We start from the raw sequence: 15,214 nt of genomic DNA, 5'->3' as shown, positions 1-15,214 counted from the left end.
GAACTAAAACAAAGCTTTGGGGCGAATTTTTAAAAAAAATAAAAGGGAAGGGACCTATTTGAATGCGCTTGGGACGATAGGGGGCTTACCGCGCAATTTTCCGGCACATTTAAACGGTGCGTATCATAGGGGGACCAAATTGCAGAACGCAACAATCAACGGGGCCAATTTTAAAAAAATATAAACTAAATTGTAAAACGCCTAAAAAGCGGAAGGGTCATTCGCGCAATTAGACCCTTCCGCAAAAACACGCGGATCCTAACCCTGGAGCGGATCGGGTCGACCCGACTGTCTCAAAACAGCGTCGTTTTGTGTTTAATCCGGTACCAAAAGCAGTACTGTTTTCTTTGGGCTATAAATAGCCTAAAAATCAAAAAAAATCATTTGTGAGGTGGGAAAGAAAAAAAAAGAAAGAGAGAAAGGGAGAGAAAAGAAAGGGAGAGGAGGAGCTCGGTGGGACTCGGCCAGTGGGTCCGGTCGGACGGACGCCACGGACCACCGTCCGTTAGTTGTCGCCGGCCACCCTTGCACGTGATGGGCGGAAAGGTAAAAATATGATTTTTTGTTTTTTTATTCATTATTTTATTGTATTTTTTGATGAATATATGTATGAATTCGACCAAAGAAGCGAAATTAGAAAAAACAATCACCTTAGATCGGTTCGATTTTAGCTCTGATTTGTTGATTTTGCTTTTTGTGTTGATGTCTACCTCTGATGGTATTCTTGTTATATCTCTGACTTTTTGAAATATATGTGTATTCAAAGATCTCAAAAAAAAAAAGAGAGCGTTCTGGTGTTCCATTCGGCTTTTTATAGCTGTTTTGTTACATATTTTGTTATTATTTTGCCATTCTTCTCTGCTTTTTTGTCTGCTGTTGTTTGTTGTTTTGCAGGGCATGGGCGATGGTGGCATGGGGAGCTGCGGCACTAGGGCATGGGTTAATGTCTGATGTCAGAACGAGTGGAAGCCGAACATGGGGGCTAGGGTTTTGGTTGCAGATGGGCTGGGGTAGTTGGGCTGGGGTAGTTGGGCTTCGGGTTTAGTTGTTTAGGCTTAGTGGGCTTATTGGGTTAGGGGTTTTTGATTAGGGTAGGTTAGTTTAGGGTATTGGGTATGGGTTTGGCATTTTAGTAATTGGGTTTTGGGTATTTGTAAAAGGCCCAAAATTAGCCTACAACAATTATTTAATAGACAAAAAAAAAAGGGATCTTGTCGTAGTTTTTAGGAAAGTGTTTTTTTTTTAAATGATTTCACGTATTTTCTCAAGAAATATTTATTATAAATTAGTTTTGCTTTTATTATTATAAATGAGTTTTTCTCATTATTTAACTATTATTAATTTAATAAAATTAACATTTTACATATTATTATTGTTATCCAAGTTTTTTCATGGTTTAAGTTTCACTCTCGATAAATTAAGGAAAATTTAGTAAAAAGAATGCTTCTCTATCTCGGTAAAAATGTCAAGTATTTTTAGTTCAGACTTTTAAATTATGATATCAATTATTTTAACATTTTAATTAATTAAAATTTATAAAAATATATTAAGGAATTAAATCATTGAAAGTTTTTATAATTTTTTTCAATTTTTATCTATAATAAATTTTAAAAAATAATATGTCAAAGTTAAAAGAATTACCACTAAAAGTCAAAATGTGATAAATTTAGCTTATAAACTGAATACCAGTAGTCAATTGTCCTGATGTGTAGCAGCTTGAGTGGTATATCCTGGAGTGATATGCGGATATTCTAGAAACTCAAGTACTCTCATCCTATCAAAGTTAACTTTGAGTATACAAGTAAGAGGTTGTAATTTTAGATTATCCTTTCCAACATCACCAGCATTTACAGGTTCATCAGTCTCGGAATCGATATCACTAAAGTCACTGTGGGTACTCCAAATAACAATCCAGTGATATTCTCATGCACTTCTTGCCCTAGTTCGAAATGGTGTAATCCAACAGAAATTGACGACACCTTATATGGTTGGGAATGGTGTGTTTTAGCAGAAGTTGATGGCACATTATATGGATTATGAGCAACATTAAATTTGGATTCTAGAAACTTTAATGCAAGATATCTTGATTGCATTTTCGTCTATGTGTATTCATTAGATATATATAAGGAGTTTCCAACAGCAATACAGAACTATTAATCAACCAATATGTCGAGTTGGTGTTTCAATTTGTGAATCCACTAAAGGGATCTTAAATGAGCTTGGGATATTGGCCTTCATGTCCTTTTTCAATGCTATCAAGCTTGACATACAACTTCACTTTTCCAATACCATTAGACTCATGAAGTGTCATTATTGTTTATAGATCATCATTATCCGCTACATGAATTACAGTATATCTCATTAGATTGTCACACGTAATAAATCTAAAATTCAATAATCCCATCAAAACTCTAATTTTGCATCCCATCATGTTAATTAGACTTCTGCACTTGAAAATTACATTGATATTCGTGTTACGGATGTGGCCATTATAGTTCACATCATAAAACATGTTGCTCATTTTGTATATCAGAGAAGGTATATGAAGATTGAATAAGGTAAATGAAGATTGCTTGAATATTTAAAAGATAATACCAAGAAGAATATAACAATGCTCAAGGAAAGAAACTTGTTTTATCATCTCAATCTTCCATTTACTCAACCAGAAGCCTCCAGCGCCTTATTCTATCATCAGGCTTCCGTAAACTCATTTAGTGACTTGTTTTACCATCTCATTCTTCCGTCTACTCAACCAGAAGCCTCCAAGGCTTGTTCCATTGTCTTAGGCTTCCATCATCTCAATTATGCATGCATGCACGACAATACTGTATTACTTCAACCTTATGTAAACCCTAATTTAGTTGCCTTCACATGAACCTTAACATTTCATCGATTGCCTCACCCTAACATATATATTGAAGTCGGCACTTTAAGGGGCCGACTTCCACAATGATAATAGGAAGTTGGTCCCTAAATGTGTCAATTTTAAAGTCAGCTCGCTATGGTGCTGACTTTAAATATATCACTAAATAAATCTGATACCTAACTATTTTGTTAATTAATATTTGAACCTAATAAATTTGGTTAAAAAAGTCGAAAGAAAGCTCTCTTATTTCAAAGACATCTAATTTGAATACCCAAGTACTTCCAAGATATCTCAATTGTCTTCACCTTCAAGATACAAATTTGTTAATATTAATTGCAAGTCCAAACAATATACAATAATAAAATATGAATTTGTAACAATATAAATTCGAGAATTTGTTTAAATTCTATTTAACTTCATCTATTCCTTTTAGCTTTAATATGATACTTTCTACTTTCATATACGTAACATATATAACTTCAAATTAAGTATTAATTTAGACATTAATTATTATAAAAATATTATCTTATTATAAAATAAAGTTAATTGTCAAAAGGGATCATTCTATAATATTTTGCAATAAATATAATTTATATTGTACTTATTTCACTAAAAATAACTTTTAAAAATGATTTTAATGAAAAGTTGTTAAACAATAAATAATATTTTAAAATAAATTATTTAAATATTAAAATATCACATTTTTCTTAAAAAAGTACTGTTCAAAAATAATTTTCTGAAAATGGAAACATAAATAGAGTATAAATTCAGAAATTTAAGACTTGAAAAAACATTTTCCAACCATCATTTATTTCTCAAAAACTGGACATGGCAAGCAAAGACACAGTTCTTGTTTTGTTGAAAGGTAAAGAGAGTTAAAAGAGAAAAGGGAAAAAAGAGATCGAATTATCACATCAAAATCCCACAAGAAAAAACATCAAATTGGTTGCTAGCACATTAGCCATTACTGATAAAAATCCAAGTATCAGATCAGAAGATCAACTGATATGGTTCAAATGTTCATTATTACAAAAGATTTGGTCTGCCTCCCTTACTCTATAGACAATCATAAGTAGTCAAGAGATTTAGATTTATTTATGTACTCTCTAAAGGCCCTTTCAAGTTTAAGTACACTAGACTAGACTAGACTCTTAGTTAGTGGTGCTACAATTAAACTTTGCTTTTAGAGTTTTTAACTGAGTTGGGTGATTTTGGGGCCAACCTAGAGTAATAATAAGCTGAAAAGAACAAGGGAGTTAGATGGAGCATGGTAAGTGCTTGAATAAATTCGTCAAAGATCTTTGCCCATCAGATATTCTCGTCACCTTTGGCATAGCTTGCATCATCATATTCAAAGTACACTGCAAAACAGCACAGTGTGTTTTCTTGCAATACCTTCACAAATGTTGCATTGGTTTTTGGTTTGGTTGTTTTTTGTTTTTGTTTAGCTTAAAACTTTAGTTGATTTGCTTACACTTTTGTTCACTCAATTCATTCATCTTTCTCATCAAAAGGGTGTTATCCATTGTCTAAAATGAGCTAAAAAAGCAAAAGACTTTCGTCTGAAAAATGGTGCCTTTAAGAGAGAGGAGGTACCTGACACCAAACAGAAGTTTTCAACAGAGAGAATCCAGATATTTTAATTGTGATGATTGCAGAGAAAACAGATAAAGAAATGTGGTGAGGAGGACAAAGAAGATCAGAAAGAAAGAGAAAGAGAAAGAGAAAGAGAGAAGCAACAAAGGAGGGGCCCTCCCTAAAGCTGCAACAGAAATGAGTGGCACTGCTGCACCAAGGAGTAATGTGTTTCCCTTCCTTTTCTCTGTCTCAATTTCCTCTCTATCTTCTTGTTTTTTACTTATCTTTCTCTTTCTATCTAAATAAAACGGGCCATCTCCATAGTTTTCTCTGCACATCTGCTTTTTTTTTCCTATCTTTTTTTTCTGGGGGCTTTTTTGGACTCTATCTCCCTCCTTTTTAGTGGGTTCTCTATGATGTTGCTGTTTATATATATATATATATATATATATTAAAAACCCAATTTATGTTTTAGAGCTTTAAAATCTTTGTTGGACGGATTATAAATCTTGTTGGGGTCTGAAACTGTGATCTCAGTTTCTTGGTGTTTGTTCTTTGAAAGGAAAAACAAAAGCTCCACTTTTCTGTTCATGCAAACAAATTAACACCACCTTTTGTGTGTGTGTGTGTTTGCTTTTTTCCTTTTTTTTATATTCTTTATGTTAAAGAAGAAAACAAAGTTTTTTTTAACTACAGTTTTCTAGCTTTTTGACAATGGTCTTTTTAATGGAGAAACAGAAATCTAATGATTTCATGTGAACTTTGCATTGTAGTGGCTTCTTTTGTGTGTCTCTAAGAACACCCAACATTCATTTTTCAATCTATATAGTTATAATTAGGGTGTGGGTGAAGACACTAGCTTCCCTTAGCTGTTTTTGTACTGTAGATAAAAGCAAGGTTGAAACCTGCATATAATATCAGGTTGGTCATCTTTTTTTCAGCTTAGCTCTTTGTTTCAAACACACAAGCACAAAAGAAAATGAAATTTGAAGGCCCTAAATCTTCAAGGGTCTACTTTCTAATACATGAACTGTTTAAAATGAAGATTTAGGGTTTATATTGGTTCTCATGTTCCTTTTTGTTCAACTTTAGACTTCCATTCAACTGTGCTTTTGTGTTCATTTCCATACCCTTTTATCTGTAAGTTTATTGAAATCATGATCTTTCCATATAAACATTGTTTTCTTAGCTTGAATATATATATATATATATATATATATATATATATATATATTTGTGTGTGCATTATTTAGTTGCTCCAAGTTCTGATGCTTTATTTTTGTGGCAATGTGTCCCATTTACACTGACTGACATCCTTCTGCACTTAGAATTTGTGGTGAAATATTTCTCTATCAATGGTCTTATCTTTTGTGTAAGAGTGGGGCAGGAAATGACCTCAATAATTTTGAAAGGTTAAATCATTCACATAATGCTTCTGAGAAGTCTGTGTACCTATTCTCTACTCTTTTCTTTAAGAACAAAAGAATGGGATCTAATATAATTTCTATCTTAAAACTTTGGTTTTAGAATGGTGGTCACAAGTTGGTTTCTCCATTTTTGCAAGTATGTGTAGTATACTTATTTTATATATTAATTTGGTGATTTCATTTCGTTTATCAGTTCTTCAGGTTCACGGTGGATCAACTGAATGATCATTTTTGAACTCAAGGAAGTTATATAATGAACTTATGTTGGCTTAATGCTCCGAATGATGAAATGAAGGCTAAGCTTTAAGAACCCTACATGTTAAAGGAGCTTCGTATGGTTGAGGCCATGTGATTTTTGTTCCCAAAGTATAATGGAGAATGATATGTTCAGCATTCCACGACCTATGGTGAGCCAAAATTCTGTTGTTATCAATGGGATTCCACCAGAGACTATCACTAATAATTCAGTAGTTGAGTCCAACTTGTTTAACCAGATCAACCAAAATCAGACTCTAGTTGGATTTCCCGTGCTTCCCTCGGTGCAAGGAGAGTTTGGCGGTGATCTGTGTTCCGATCTCCATGTATCTAATCATGCCAGATTCTTCGACTCTAATGCATTGATTGCATCTGTTGGAAGAAAGGTTGCCAGTGATGCTTCACTTGACAGTTCGGGTTTGGAACATAACATTGAGTTTCATGAGCAGTTTATTGGCAGGACACCTGTTTCTTCAACTCCACCTGCAAGCTGTGGTCTTCAAGAAAACTTAAACGAGTTAGCAATTGTAGCGCCTTCGATCTACCCTCAGGATTTCAGGAATTACTCTTCAACTGAATGTTCTGATGGTATAAATTCTACCACAGTAACCTCGGTGAATAGTGTATTGAATGAAGTTTTTGGTAGTATGACAAATAAATGGGATTTTGAGAAGTTTCCTGGTCCTCTTGAGCATGTTGGCAAAACCACATTGAAGACTGCATTTCAACCATATTCGTCTATAGGATGTCCAGATCCAAACAGTTGGATGGCACCTAATGGTGCAAATATGAGCCTGAATTATCCTTGTGGTTCCTCAAAAAATAGTAATGAGCTCTCGTTAAGTCTTGCAACATCTCTTCCTGGTGTTATCAGTGGGAATAATATACCCGATCAGTCCTCCGAAATTAACTGTTGCTTGAATACAACAAGGTTAGGTTCAGAACAAACCTCTTCCAATGCTAAGGAGCTTTCTCTGAGTTTTGGTTCCGATGGACCCGTTCAAGTATCACACTTAATATCGGGATCTAGATATCTTCATGCAGTTCAAGAAATACTTGCTCAAATTGCAAACTATTCACTTGATAATCTAGAGCAGATGAGTGTTGGACCTGGAGCAACTATGCCGTTCTCCTCAAGTTGTCTAGCTGGAAGATGGATGGCAGTGATGGATTCAAATGATTGTCCCAATGTTGATGGTGATACTGAGGTTCAGTTAGAGGCAGAATTACAAAAACGGACTGTCGAGGCCAAAAAAACCCAACTGCTGACTTTACTTCAAGTGGTATGTTGATCTAATTTGTGCTGGTAGAATTATCAGTTTTGGCCTCTTTCAATTGCTTTTTCGGATTTCAATTATGAACTGCATAATTTTCTTGGTTATTGAATGGATAAGATAAACTGGTGCTGATTTGATGTCGAGTGAAACATGGATTGAATGTCATAACTTCAATATTCTTTAAGCCTAAACAGTGTCACAACCTTGAGTTCGGCCATAGCTTACTATAATTGAGCAAGTTGGCTTTTTCTAGAGAAGTAGGTGTGCCTATGTAGTATCGAACTGTTTTCAGTTGTTTGTTTCCCTTGCTTCTTTTTGTTCTCCAATCGCTTTCTTTTCTCTATTTGCTGGTTTATTTAACATTACATTCTGGTGTACTTAAATGGTTTTGCTTTGGCTTTTATCGAGGCCAGGTTGATGACAGATACAGTCAATGCTTGGATGAGATCCATACGGTTATATCTGCATTCCATGCTGCAACTGAGTTGGACCCCCGGGTGCATGCTAGTTTTGCTCTACATACGATCTCTTTCTTATACAAGAACCTTAGAGAGAGGATCAGCAACCAAATCCTAGCCATGGGAGCAAATTTCAACAGTGAATGCAGTAGAGATAGGGAAAAATCTTTTCAGAATTCATTCATCCAGGAGCAATGGGCGTTACAGCAGCTAAAGAAGAAGGATCAAATATGGAGACCGCAGAGAGGGTTGCCTGAAAAATCTGTCTCGGTTTTACGTGCGTGGATGTTTCAGAACTTTCTTCACCCGTGAGCCTTCTTACTGGAGAGTTGCTTCTACAAGAAACTAGGAGAGAAATAGTTTTCTATTTTTCACCTTCACACATAAAATCATCACAGTTCTGCATATTTTGAGAATTTCGTGTTTGCAGGTATCCAAAGGATGCAGAGAAACATTTACTTGCAATAAAAAGTGGGTTAACGAGGAGCCAGGTACTTGGAGCTTTAGATACATATTTTGTGTTGGAGTTTTTTAATCTTCTAATGGACTTCTATATGATTTGATTGTTTCATCATGTCCGTTTGGATCAATGAATGATCAGGTCTCTAATTGGTTCATAAATGCTCGTGTTCGGCTTTGGAAGCCAATGATAGAGGAAATGTATTCGGAGATGAACAAACGAAAAGCTCGACAAAATGAGGAAGGAACCAAGAGCAACCCCAGAAGCCAGATAAGCATCAACCATCAAAGATTTAACTTCAATTAAAAGCACAAGAAAGAATGGATCAGCGGACAATGGATTCTGGATTTGAGCACGTTTTTCAGTAGGAAAGAAACACATCCACCTCAAGGTTACAACTGTACATAATGCTCCATTATAGTTGGGACCTTTAGCTTTAAGGGTATGATTCTAATTCATACGGGGAACTCTTTTGTTGAAAGTATTTTTGAATTCATAGTAAAATTTTCATGGACTTGGTATATTGAATGCCTTGTTATGGGTAGTGGTACTGGCACACTTTTTTGTTTTTATGCATGTGGGGGATTCATGGGTTACCAATGTACTTATGATGTTCCACAACATACCAATATTACACTAGTATATATATTATAGTAATACATAATGTGATGGCAGCAAAATGTACTTTGAAATTGAGGAATGTTTTCATACTTCCATTTCTGCATTACAAAAGCATACCATCCAAGGATGAAGATGAACCCCTTTTTTTCTCCTTTCTTGTACAGCTACCGTTTACTTTTGTTTTGAAAATTGTAGAAGTTTTGAAAATTGTAGAAGCAATTCAGGGTTTACATAGACAAATAATCCATGTGGGCAAAGAAACAGGAAAGGTGCAAGAGTTTGGACTCTTGTGAAATGCTCACATCACCATGTAAAGCAAGAGCTTATTACCATCAAACTATTTTGTTGGTTGATGGTCTTGTCATTGTAAAAGTGAGAACACAATTTGAGGTGATAATGGTCTTGCCTCTGTGCCCAAGTGAGAATACAAGTTTGAACTGAGTCGCCCTAATAAAAGTGAGCTCTTAAAAACTCATTTATTCGGCTCTAATTTGAAGCTTGAGTTAAAAGAAAAAAAAGAAAAAGAAAAAGCAAGAGAGCTTATTTGGAAGAGCACCATTGTCTTCTATAATTACTACAAATTCTTCCCAAGTTAATTGGAATCCTATTTTTTATCATTTAGGATTTGGGGGTTATTTGCTATAATACATGCAAGTCTAAAATTACAGCTGTTTAGTGTCAACATGTTCTCTTTTCCTGCACGTAATTGGATCCCAAGTTCATGTAAGTGACAGATATCTTGTCCATTATATATATAGTGCGTGCTAAGTTGTAATCCTGTTGGTCAACAGCAAATCAAAGTGCTGCGGATGATACCTGATTGGTGAAGCTGTTAGTGCTGCAATTTGAACAACAATCAACAATGGCAGGGATGGTGTTTTGTTTTTCACTTTGACAAGACAAGTTTCATTCATCCTCTCATGCCTGCCAACTTCTGCCCTCCCAAGGTGATTGTTAAAAATCCAAAATTTCTATCATCACAAACTTCTATGACAAACATCTCTTCGTTTACTATATACACGAACTAGCAATATAAATAGGGTTTGATCATGGAAACGATGGGAAAATATGTTTATTTTTGCCCCTTTTTTCAAGTCTTACTTCAATCATAAAAAGTTCAATACTATTTGGTGTCACCAAGTTCTGAAAAAGAATAATCTGATGGGAATCAAATCATTTCCCTGGAAAGTTGTTGGTAAAGACAAATAATACGACTATTTGACAGCAACAGGTCTAATGGTTTTTTCCTAGTTATCTTATCATTTTCCTGGAAAGTGACATGAACCCATTTTCAATGGCTGACTCAATAGCCAGATGATCCCCCATAATAGCCTCTTAGACCCCACTGATTTGACAATAATTTGCCAATGGAAACCCACTGTTATTATCAGTAAATTGGTGTTTCTCTGGTAAATAATAATTATTCCATTGATTTACAGATGACTTTTAACATCTAAGATTTATTGTTACAAATAAAAGAATTGACAATATCTCTTTTTCTGTCTGTATTTCTATCTACAACCCTCACCAGCCGATCAAAAGATGTTACAAACACCTTATATATATAGATAGATTACAAAAAGGTGATGTTGCCCTTTCTCTTTCATCTTTACCTCCGCAGCTTACAAAGAAATCCGGGTTCTAATCGGTTTCAACTTCAGTCCCATGCTTTCCGGTGAAAGAAGCTCCGGAGAGATGCAAGATGGACTCAAAGGGCTTCTCGGGCTAATGCTTAGAGTTGGTCGGTATAAACCATATCCCATTAGAAAGTACTCTATTGGTATCAACATGGCATGGGGTTGCTCCTCCGTCACCATTGACCCGCATGCCTGAACCTGTAGATTCCACCACCATTTCAAGGTTGTTAGTTCACTGCCGTATGGATATTATGATTTTGAAAGTTGGATGTGTAAGGTATTATAACAGGTTAGGCAATAGATTGTTTGCTTACCTCCACTAGGGCACTGTATCTTCTATCTAATTTCGATGTCATGTGAAGAGCCTCGGAATGGAACGGTGAGTTCTCCCCAACAAATATTAGCGAACGGCAATATAGTTTTCTTAATCCTTCGCTAAGGTCAGGTCTCCTGAAATAAAGTAAATAATACTTTTATGCTGGATCAAACCAGTAACTGCGTGCACGCACTGAAAAGTTTTCTTTTTCTTTTCCCCTGGTAAAGGTGGAAACCAATCACATGAACCTATTTTAAGAACATCTTTAAAACAAACCTAGTCTATTGATCTACCATGGTTACGGTCTTACTCATTCATTGCATCAAGGAATCGGCAAACATTTATACTCTGCCTCTCATCTAGCAGCTGCAGGTGGAAAGAAAACAAGATTTATGTCAGAAAACTGCCATGAGACAAACTATTATATTCCGTATAGGTCAATTGAATAGCAAATAAAAGTCGAATACAAAGAGCTGAAGAACTAACTCTTCTGCATGCCTGAACTATATCAGATTCTGGTACTAGAACACTACCACGAACTTCCTGCCATTGTCATTCAGAATCTCACAATTAGTCCAGTTCTAGACAGAAGGAAATAAATTGCATAAGTTATTGAAGCAGAAAAATACCTTACTGAAGTACCGCTTAAGCAATAACTCCTTCGCCATGCCACACATGCCATAGAAATAAAGAAAATTCGACATCACCTGAAATAACATGAAAATCCATCTAAGCACGTAATTATGTAACCCCTAAAAGAAAATAAAATGGCGTAGAACATGAACCTTATTTAACAACCATTCCGTCCATGAAGGTGCTCTGCAGAGGGGTGAAACGAGTATTAACCCAAGGACTCGTTGTCTGTATTTCATCTATTAAGGAAAAGAAAATGCAGCAACAATTACTTCCAACAAGTCAACAGAGCATGATCTTTAATTTGAAATGAAAAAGGGAATAAGGAAAAATGTATATGCTATGCCAAGATAGTTGACTTACAGCAAATAAGGTAAGAATATATGCTCCAGCTGTAACTCCCATGCACATTACAGCACCAAGCCTGTGGTTAAAAGTTAAAAACATAAATAAATAAATAAAAAGGAAAGAGTTAAAAGATAAACAATATCAGCTTGCTTGCCTTTATTATTTTCCATATAAATAAATAAATAAATAAATATATATGTATATATATTAAAGAAGATGACAGCTTAAGAAATTATATAAGGGTGGTAGGTGCCTCAAGATGCATCATTTTCAGACAACTACTGCACACCAATTACCAGCCATCATTACAACATAATATGTGTCATAGAATGCCTAGAGCATAAGAGAATACAGTAAAGTAAATTTCTAATAAGCTGACACTTGGAAAGAAAAAGCAAATAAAGTAACTATGAAATTATATTTTTACCCGAAAAAGTTGAGAACCTCAACAATCTGATCTGCCAAGTCATCGACGGAAGGACTAAAGTCATCGGAGACAATCGAGGCAGCTCCCAACTGCAATATTTCTTGAAGGAAGTTCCGGATAAGAAGGCGTGAATTATAGGATTCAACCCAAAAAAAAATGATTAAAACCGGCTAATTAAAACTGACCTCATGCCCTGGAGGACTTATATGATATATGCAAAAGTTGTGCAGGAGTAAGGAACTAGCTTCTGGAGAAAAGAACAAGCCTTGGAAACAGGAGATATCTGCACAATCCCGCATATTTAAAAAAATTAAGATGCAAGAAGTATTTGGTCAATGTGGAAATCTAACAAATAATGCTATGAAATTCAGACATATGACACTAACATGTAAATCTTTAGCTCGGATTAAAAGCATTACAACAATATCTATGTTTAAGGAGGAAATTCAGTTTGCAAAGATAAAAGACAAATTCGAGTGAACCATTTTCAGCCTAAATTGTTAGTGAAAAATAAAGATCAGCATAAGGAAAATCGATGAATCGATAATGTTTTCTGCATTGCTTACGATTTAGAGCTAAATCCGGATAAGTAACAAGAGCCGGCTTATCTTGGTCTCCGAACACAACAACAGAAACCGTACCGAGACGAGTTTTCACAAGGTACTCCTGCAGATAGAGTTTACGAAATGCATTGTTATTCGTTTAACAAACCTTCATGAAAACACCCTAATGAATCAAAACAAATTACCATCAAACCAAATAACCCCTAATTTTTAACAAATAACTAGAGCAGAAAATTACAAAATATGATCTAGTAAAGAAAACCCAACTTACTTGGGTGTCATACACTTTAAAAGAACTGCTTCAAGCATAGCCCAAATTAAGTATATTATAACTAAATAAAGCTAACATCTAACCATGTTCTGAATCATCTAAACTCCTAATTTAAGCAAACATTGACATAAAAACTCATGAAATTACTAGTCAGCTTTCTTCTTTTTTCTTGCACTTAGAGCAAAAAAAAAGCAAGAACCCATTAAATTTTCAAAAGATAATTGAATTTAGTTTATCTGGGTGCTTCTCAAATGAGGAAAAAAAGAAAAATCAGAAGCCGTGAATCAAATGACTATGAAAGCAAATTAAGGAATAGAGAATTAAGCAACAAATGGGAGCATAATCCAGCTAGATAGCTGCATTAAACTTTTTCCGATTTCATTTTCTCTCAATTTCCCGCATTTTCCCGGTAACCAAACAATAAGATATGAATGCAAGTTTACCTTGCCGCCTAGAGAGATCGTTTCCATATCAATGGAAACCGAATCGCTAGAAAATTCCATTTTCCTCCTCTCTCTTATCTCTACCGAAATGAAAACACAATTTTAGAATTGGCTTTGCATTGCTTATATATACCAAATTTTCCCTCTTTATTTCCCTTTCAGATTTTTCCCATGCTATTAAAAAGTAATAAAAACGAGAAAATTATAATATTAAATATTTAATATACTTTTTTATGTTTATCTTCAAAGACAAAAGTTTAACTCGTGGTTAACTCTTACCGAGTCACCGACGCTTTGATTTGTAATGACTCGGAATCAGTGAGCGAGAGAGGGAGAGAGAGAGAAAACTCGTAACTCACAAGGGTCCGTACTAGCGGACTTTAACTTGGGTCTCGGGTCTATTTAACCCCAGTTAAGAGGCATACAGTTCTTCGATTTTACGGTACTGCCCTTTTTTCCTTTTGCTATTTGCTCATTTACTATTTGTATTGAGCAAGTTTTTTGTTTTTTGTTTTTTTCTAACTACAATTTGCAAGGCTGGGTTTTTTTTACTTAAATGCAAATTTAACTTTAAAATTATACTATTTTCTTATTTAGTTACTTGAAGTATTTCTTTTTATTAAATAGCAATATCTAAATTTTTCCTCTTATTTTACCTTAAAACGTGAAATCAAGCAATAAAAATATAGCATAAGGGATAAAACAAGGGACTGGTAGTAGCGTTGGCCCCTCCAATAGAAAATTAATTATATAATCCCTTCAATTTTATGAAATCATAAGTCAATATAATAGTAAAATTATATTTTAGTACTAAATTTATTTTATTTATTTTTACTCCTTAAAAAGTTTTTTTTATTTTATTCTTGCTTCGATGTGACACGTGATACGTTATTATTAAATATCATACATTTTAATAAAATAAAAAGAAATTGACAGTTAAAGTACCGATTTTAATTTAAAACTTTAAGTACTTAAATAAAAAACTAGTATAATTTGAGGAAAATTTTATAATTAACTATTTTTTTCAATACTTTTAAAAACACCTTGTTTTGAGAATTTTTTTCTAAATTTAAAATAAAAATTAGTATTGTTTTGAGTATCCATTTGGATAGTAGTTTTGAATCGACTAGATTGAGAATTGATACTGAATTAATTGAACCGATTAAAAATCAGAAGAATTAGATTTTTAAATTTTTAATTTCTTTTAATTTTAATCTACCTAATAGCCTGAATGATTTAATCAACGTCTAATTTAAAACCATTGATAAAAATAATTGAAAAGACATTAAAACCTAATATCTCCTACTTTATAACCATTGTAATTTATATTTTGATAAATTCCTTTAATTGAATTGGATTCAATGCTTTATTAATCATTAAATTATAGACATCCATGATATAGATAAAAAAATTATGTAACAAATATTTTATAAAAATTTTGATATAAAAAAGTGAAACTTTAGTTTAAATAGTAAAGTTAAGGTTTGAAAATCATGTTGTCTTACCTTCTGGTAGTCCTATTACCAAAAGAAATCTCACATTATGTGAAACAAACTCAATTAGATAAATCTATACTAATATAAAGATGGTTAACTAATTTGGTATCATGAGTTTATCGAATACCAATTCAATTA

At 34.0% G+C, this 15,214-nt stretch overlaps 2 protein-coding genes across 3 annotated transcripts; one reads left to right on the top strand and one right to left on the bottom strand.

The window, feature by feature from the left end:
- The first annotated feature begins 3,750 nt into the window (after positions 1–3,750).
- LOC108469722 (homeobox protein ATH1) lies at positions 3,751–9,013 on the top strand. 2 transcript variants are annotated; one of them, XM_017770731.2, is made up of 6 exons: positions 3,751–4,136; positions 4,381–5,365; positions 6,065–7,409; positions 7,817–8,169; positions 8,292–8,352; positions 8,463–9,013. In XM_017770731.2, the coding sequence occupies exons 3-6, from the start codon at positions 6,243–6,245 to the stop codon at positions 8,625–8,627; spliced, it is 1,746 nt and encodes a 581-aa protein (XP_017626220.1). In that variant the 5' UTR covers positions 3,751–4,136; positions 4,381–5,365; positions 6,065–6,242; the 3' UTR covers positions 8,628–9,013. The 2 variants fall into 2 exon arrangements, with proteins under 2 accessions (XP_017626220.1, XP_017626228.1); XM_017770739.2 differs by having other exon boundaries at positions 3,755–4,664.
- A 1,330-nt stretch (positions 9,014–10,343) lies between these two features.
- On the bottom strand, positions 10,344–13,911 carry LOC108469428 (protein NDL1-like). The gene is made up of 11 exons (XM_017770315.2): positions 13,581–13,911; positions 12,870–12,969; positions 12,489–12,586; positions 12,304–12,392; positions 11,892–11,952; positions 11,681–11,767; positions 11,525–11,602; positions 11,382–11,438; positions 11,206–11,261; positions 10,894–11,029; positions 10,344–10,777 (listed from the first exon to the last, which is right to left on the bottom strand). The coding sequence occupies exons 1-11, from the start codon at positions 13,638–13,640 to the stop codon at positions 10,565–10,567; spliced, it is 1,035 nt and encodes a 344-aa protein (XP_017625804.1). The 5' UTR covers positions 13,641–13,911; the 3' UTR covers positions 10,344–10,564.
- Between the last annotated feature and the right edge of the window lie 1,303 nt (positions 13,912–15,214).

Source organism: Gossypium arboreum, chromosome 7 (genome assembly GCF_025698485.1).
Source record: "Gossypium arboreum isolate Shixiya-1 chromosome 7, ASM2569848v2, whole genome shotgun sequence".
Classification (NCBI taxonomy): domain Eukaryota; kingdom Viridiplantae; phylum Streptophyta; class Magnoliopsida; order Malvales; family Malvaceae; genus Gossypium; species Gossypium arboreum.
Note: the sequence above shows the minus strand (reverse complement) of the source record. Positions and strands in the feature narration are given on the sequence as shown.

Excerpts from the sequence above, each read along its gene's own strand:
- LOC108469428 (XM_017770315.2), bottom strand. The coding sequence starts at position 13,640 with ATGGAATTTTCTAGCGATTCGGTTTCCATTGATATGGAAACGATCTCT. Across the intron at positions 11,953-12,303 it reads GAGGTTCTCAACTTTTTCGG|GCTTGGTGCTGTAATGTGCA; the intron begins GTAAAAATATAA and ends TTTTAACCACAG. Across the intron at positions 11,603-11,680 it reads CGGAATGGTTGTTAAATAAG|GTGATGTCGAATTTTCTTTA; the intron begins GTTCATGTTCTA and ends ATGTTATTTCAG.
- LOC108469722 (XM_017770731.2), top strand. The coding sequence starts at position 6,243 with ATGGAGAATGATATGTTCAGCATTCCACGACCTATGGTGAGCCAAAAT. Across the intron at positions 8,170-8,291 it reads TTTCAGAACTTTCTTCACCC|GTATCCAAAGGATGCAGAGA; the intron begins GTGAGCCTTCTT and ends TCGTGTTTGCAG. Across the intron at positions 8,353-8,462 it reads GTGGGTTAACGAGGAGCCAG|GTCTCTAATTGGTTCATAAA; the intron begins GTACTTGGAGCT and ends ATGAATGATCAG.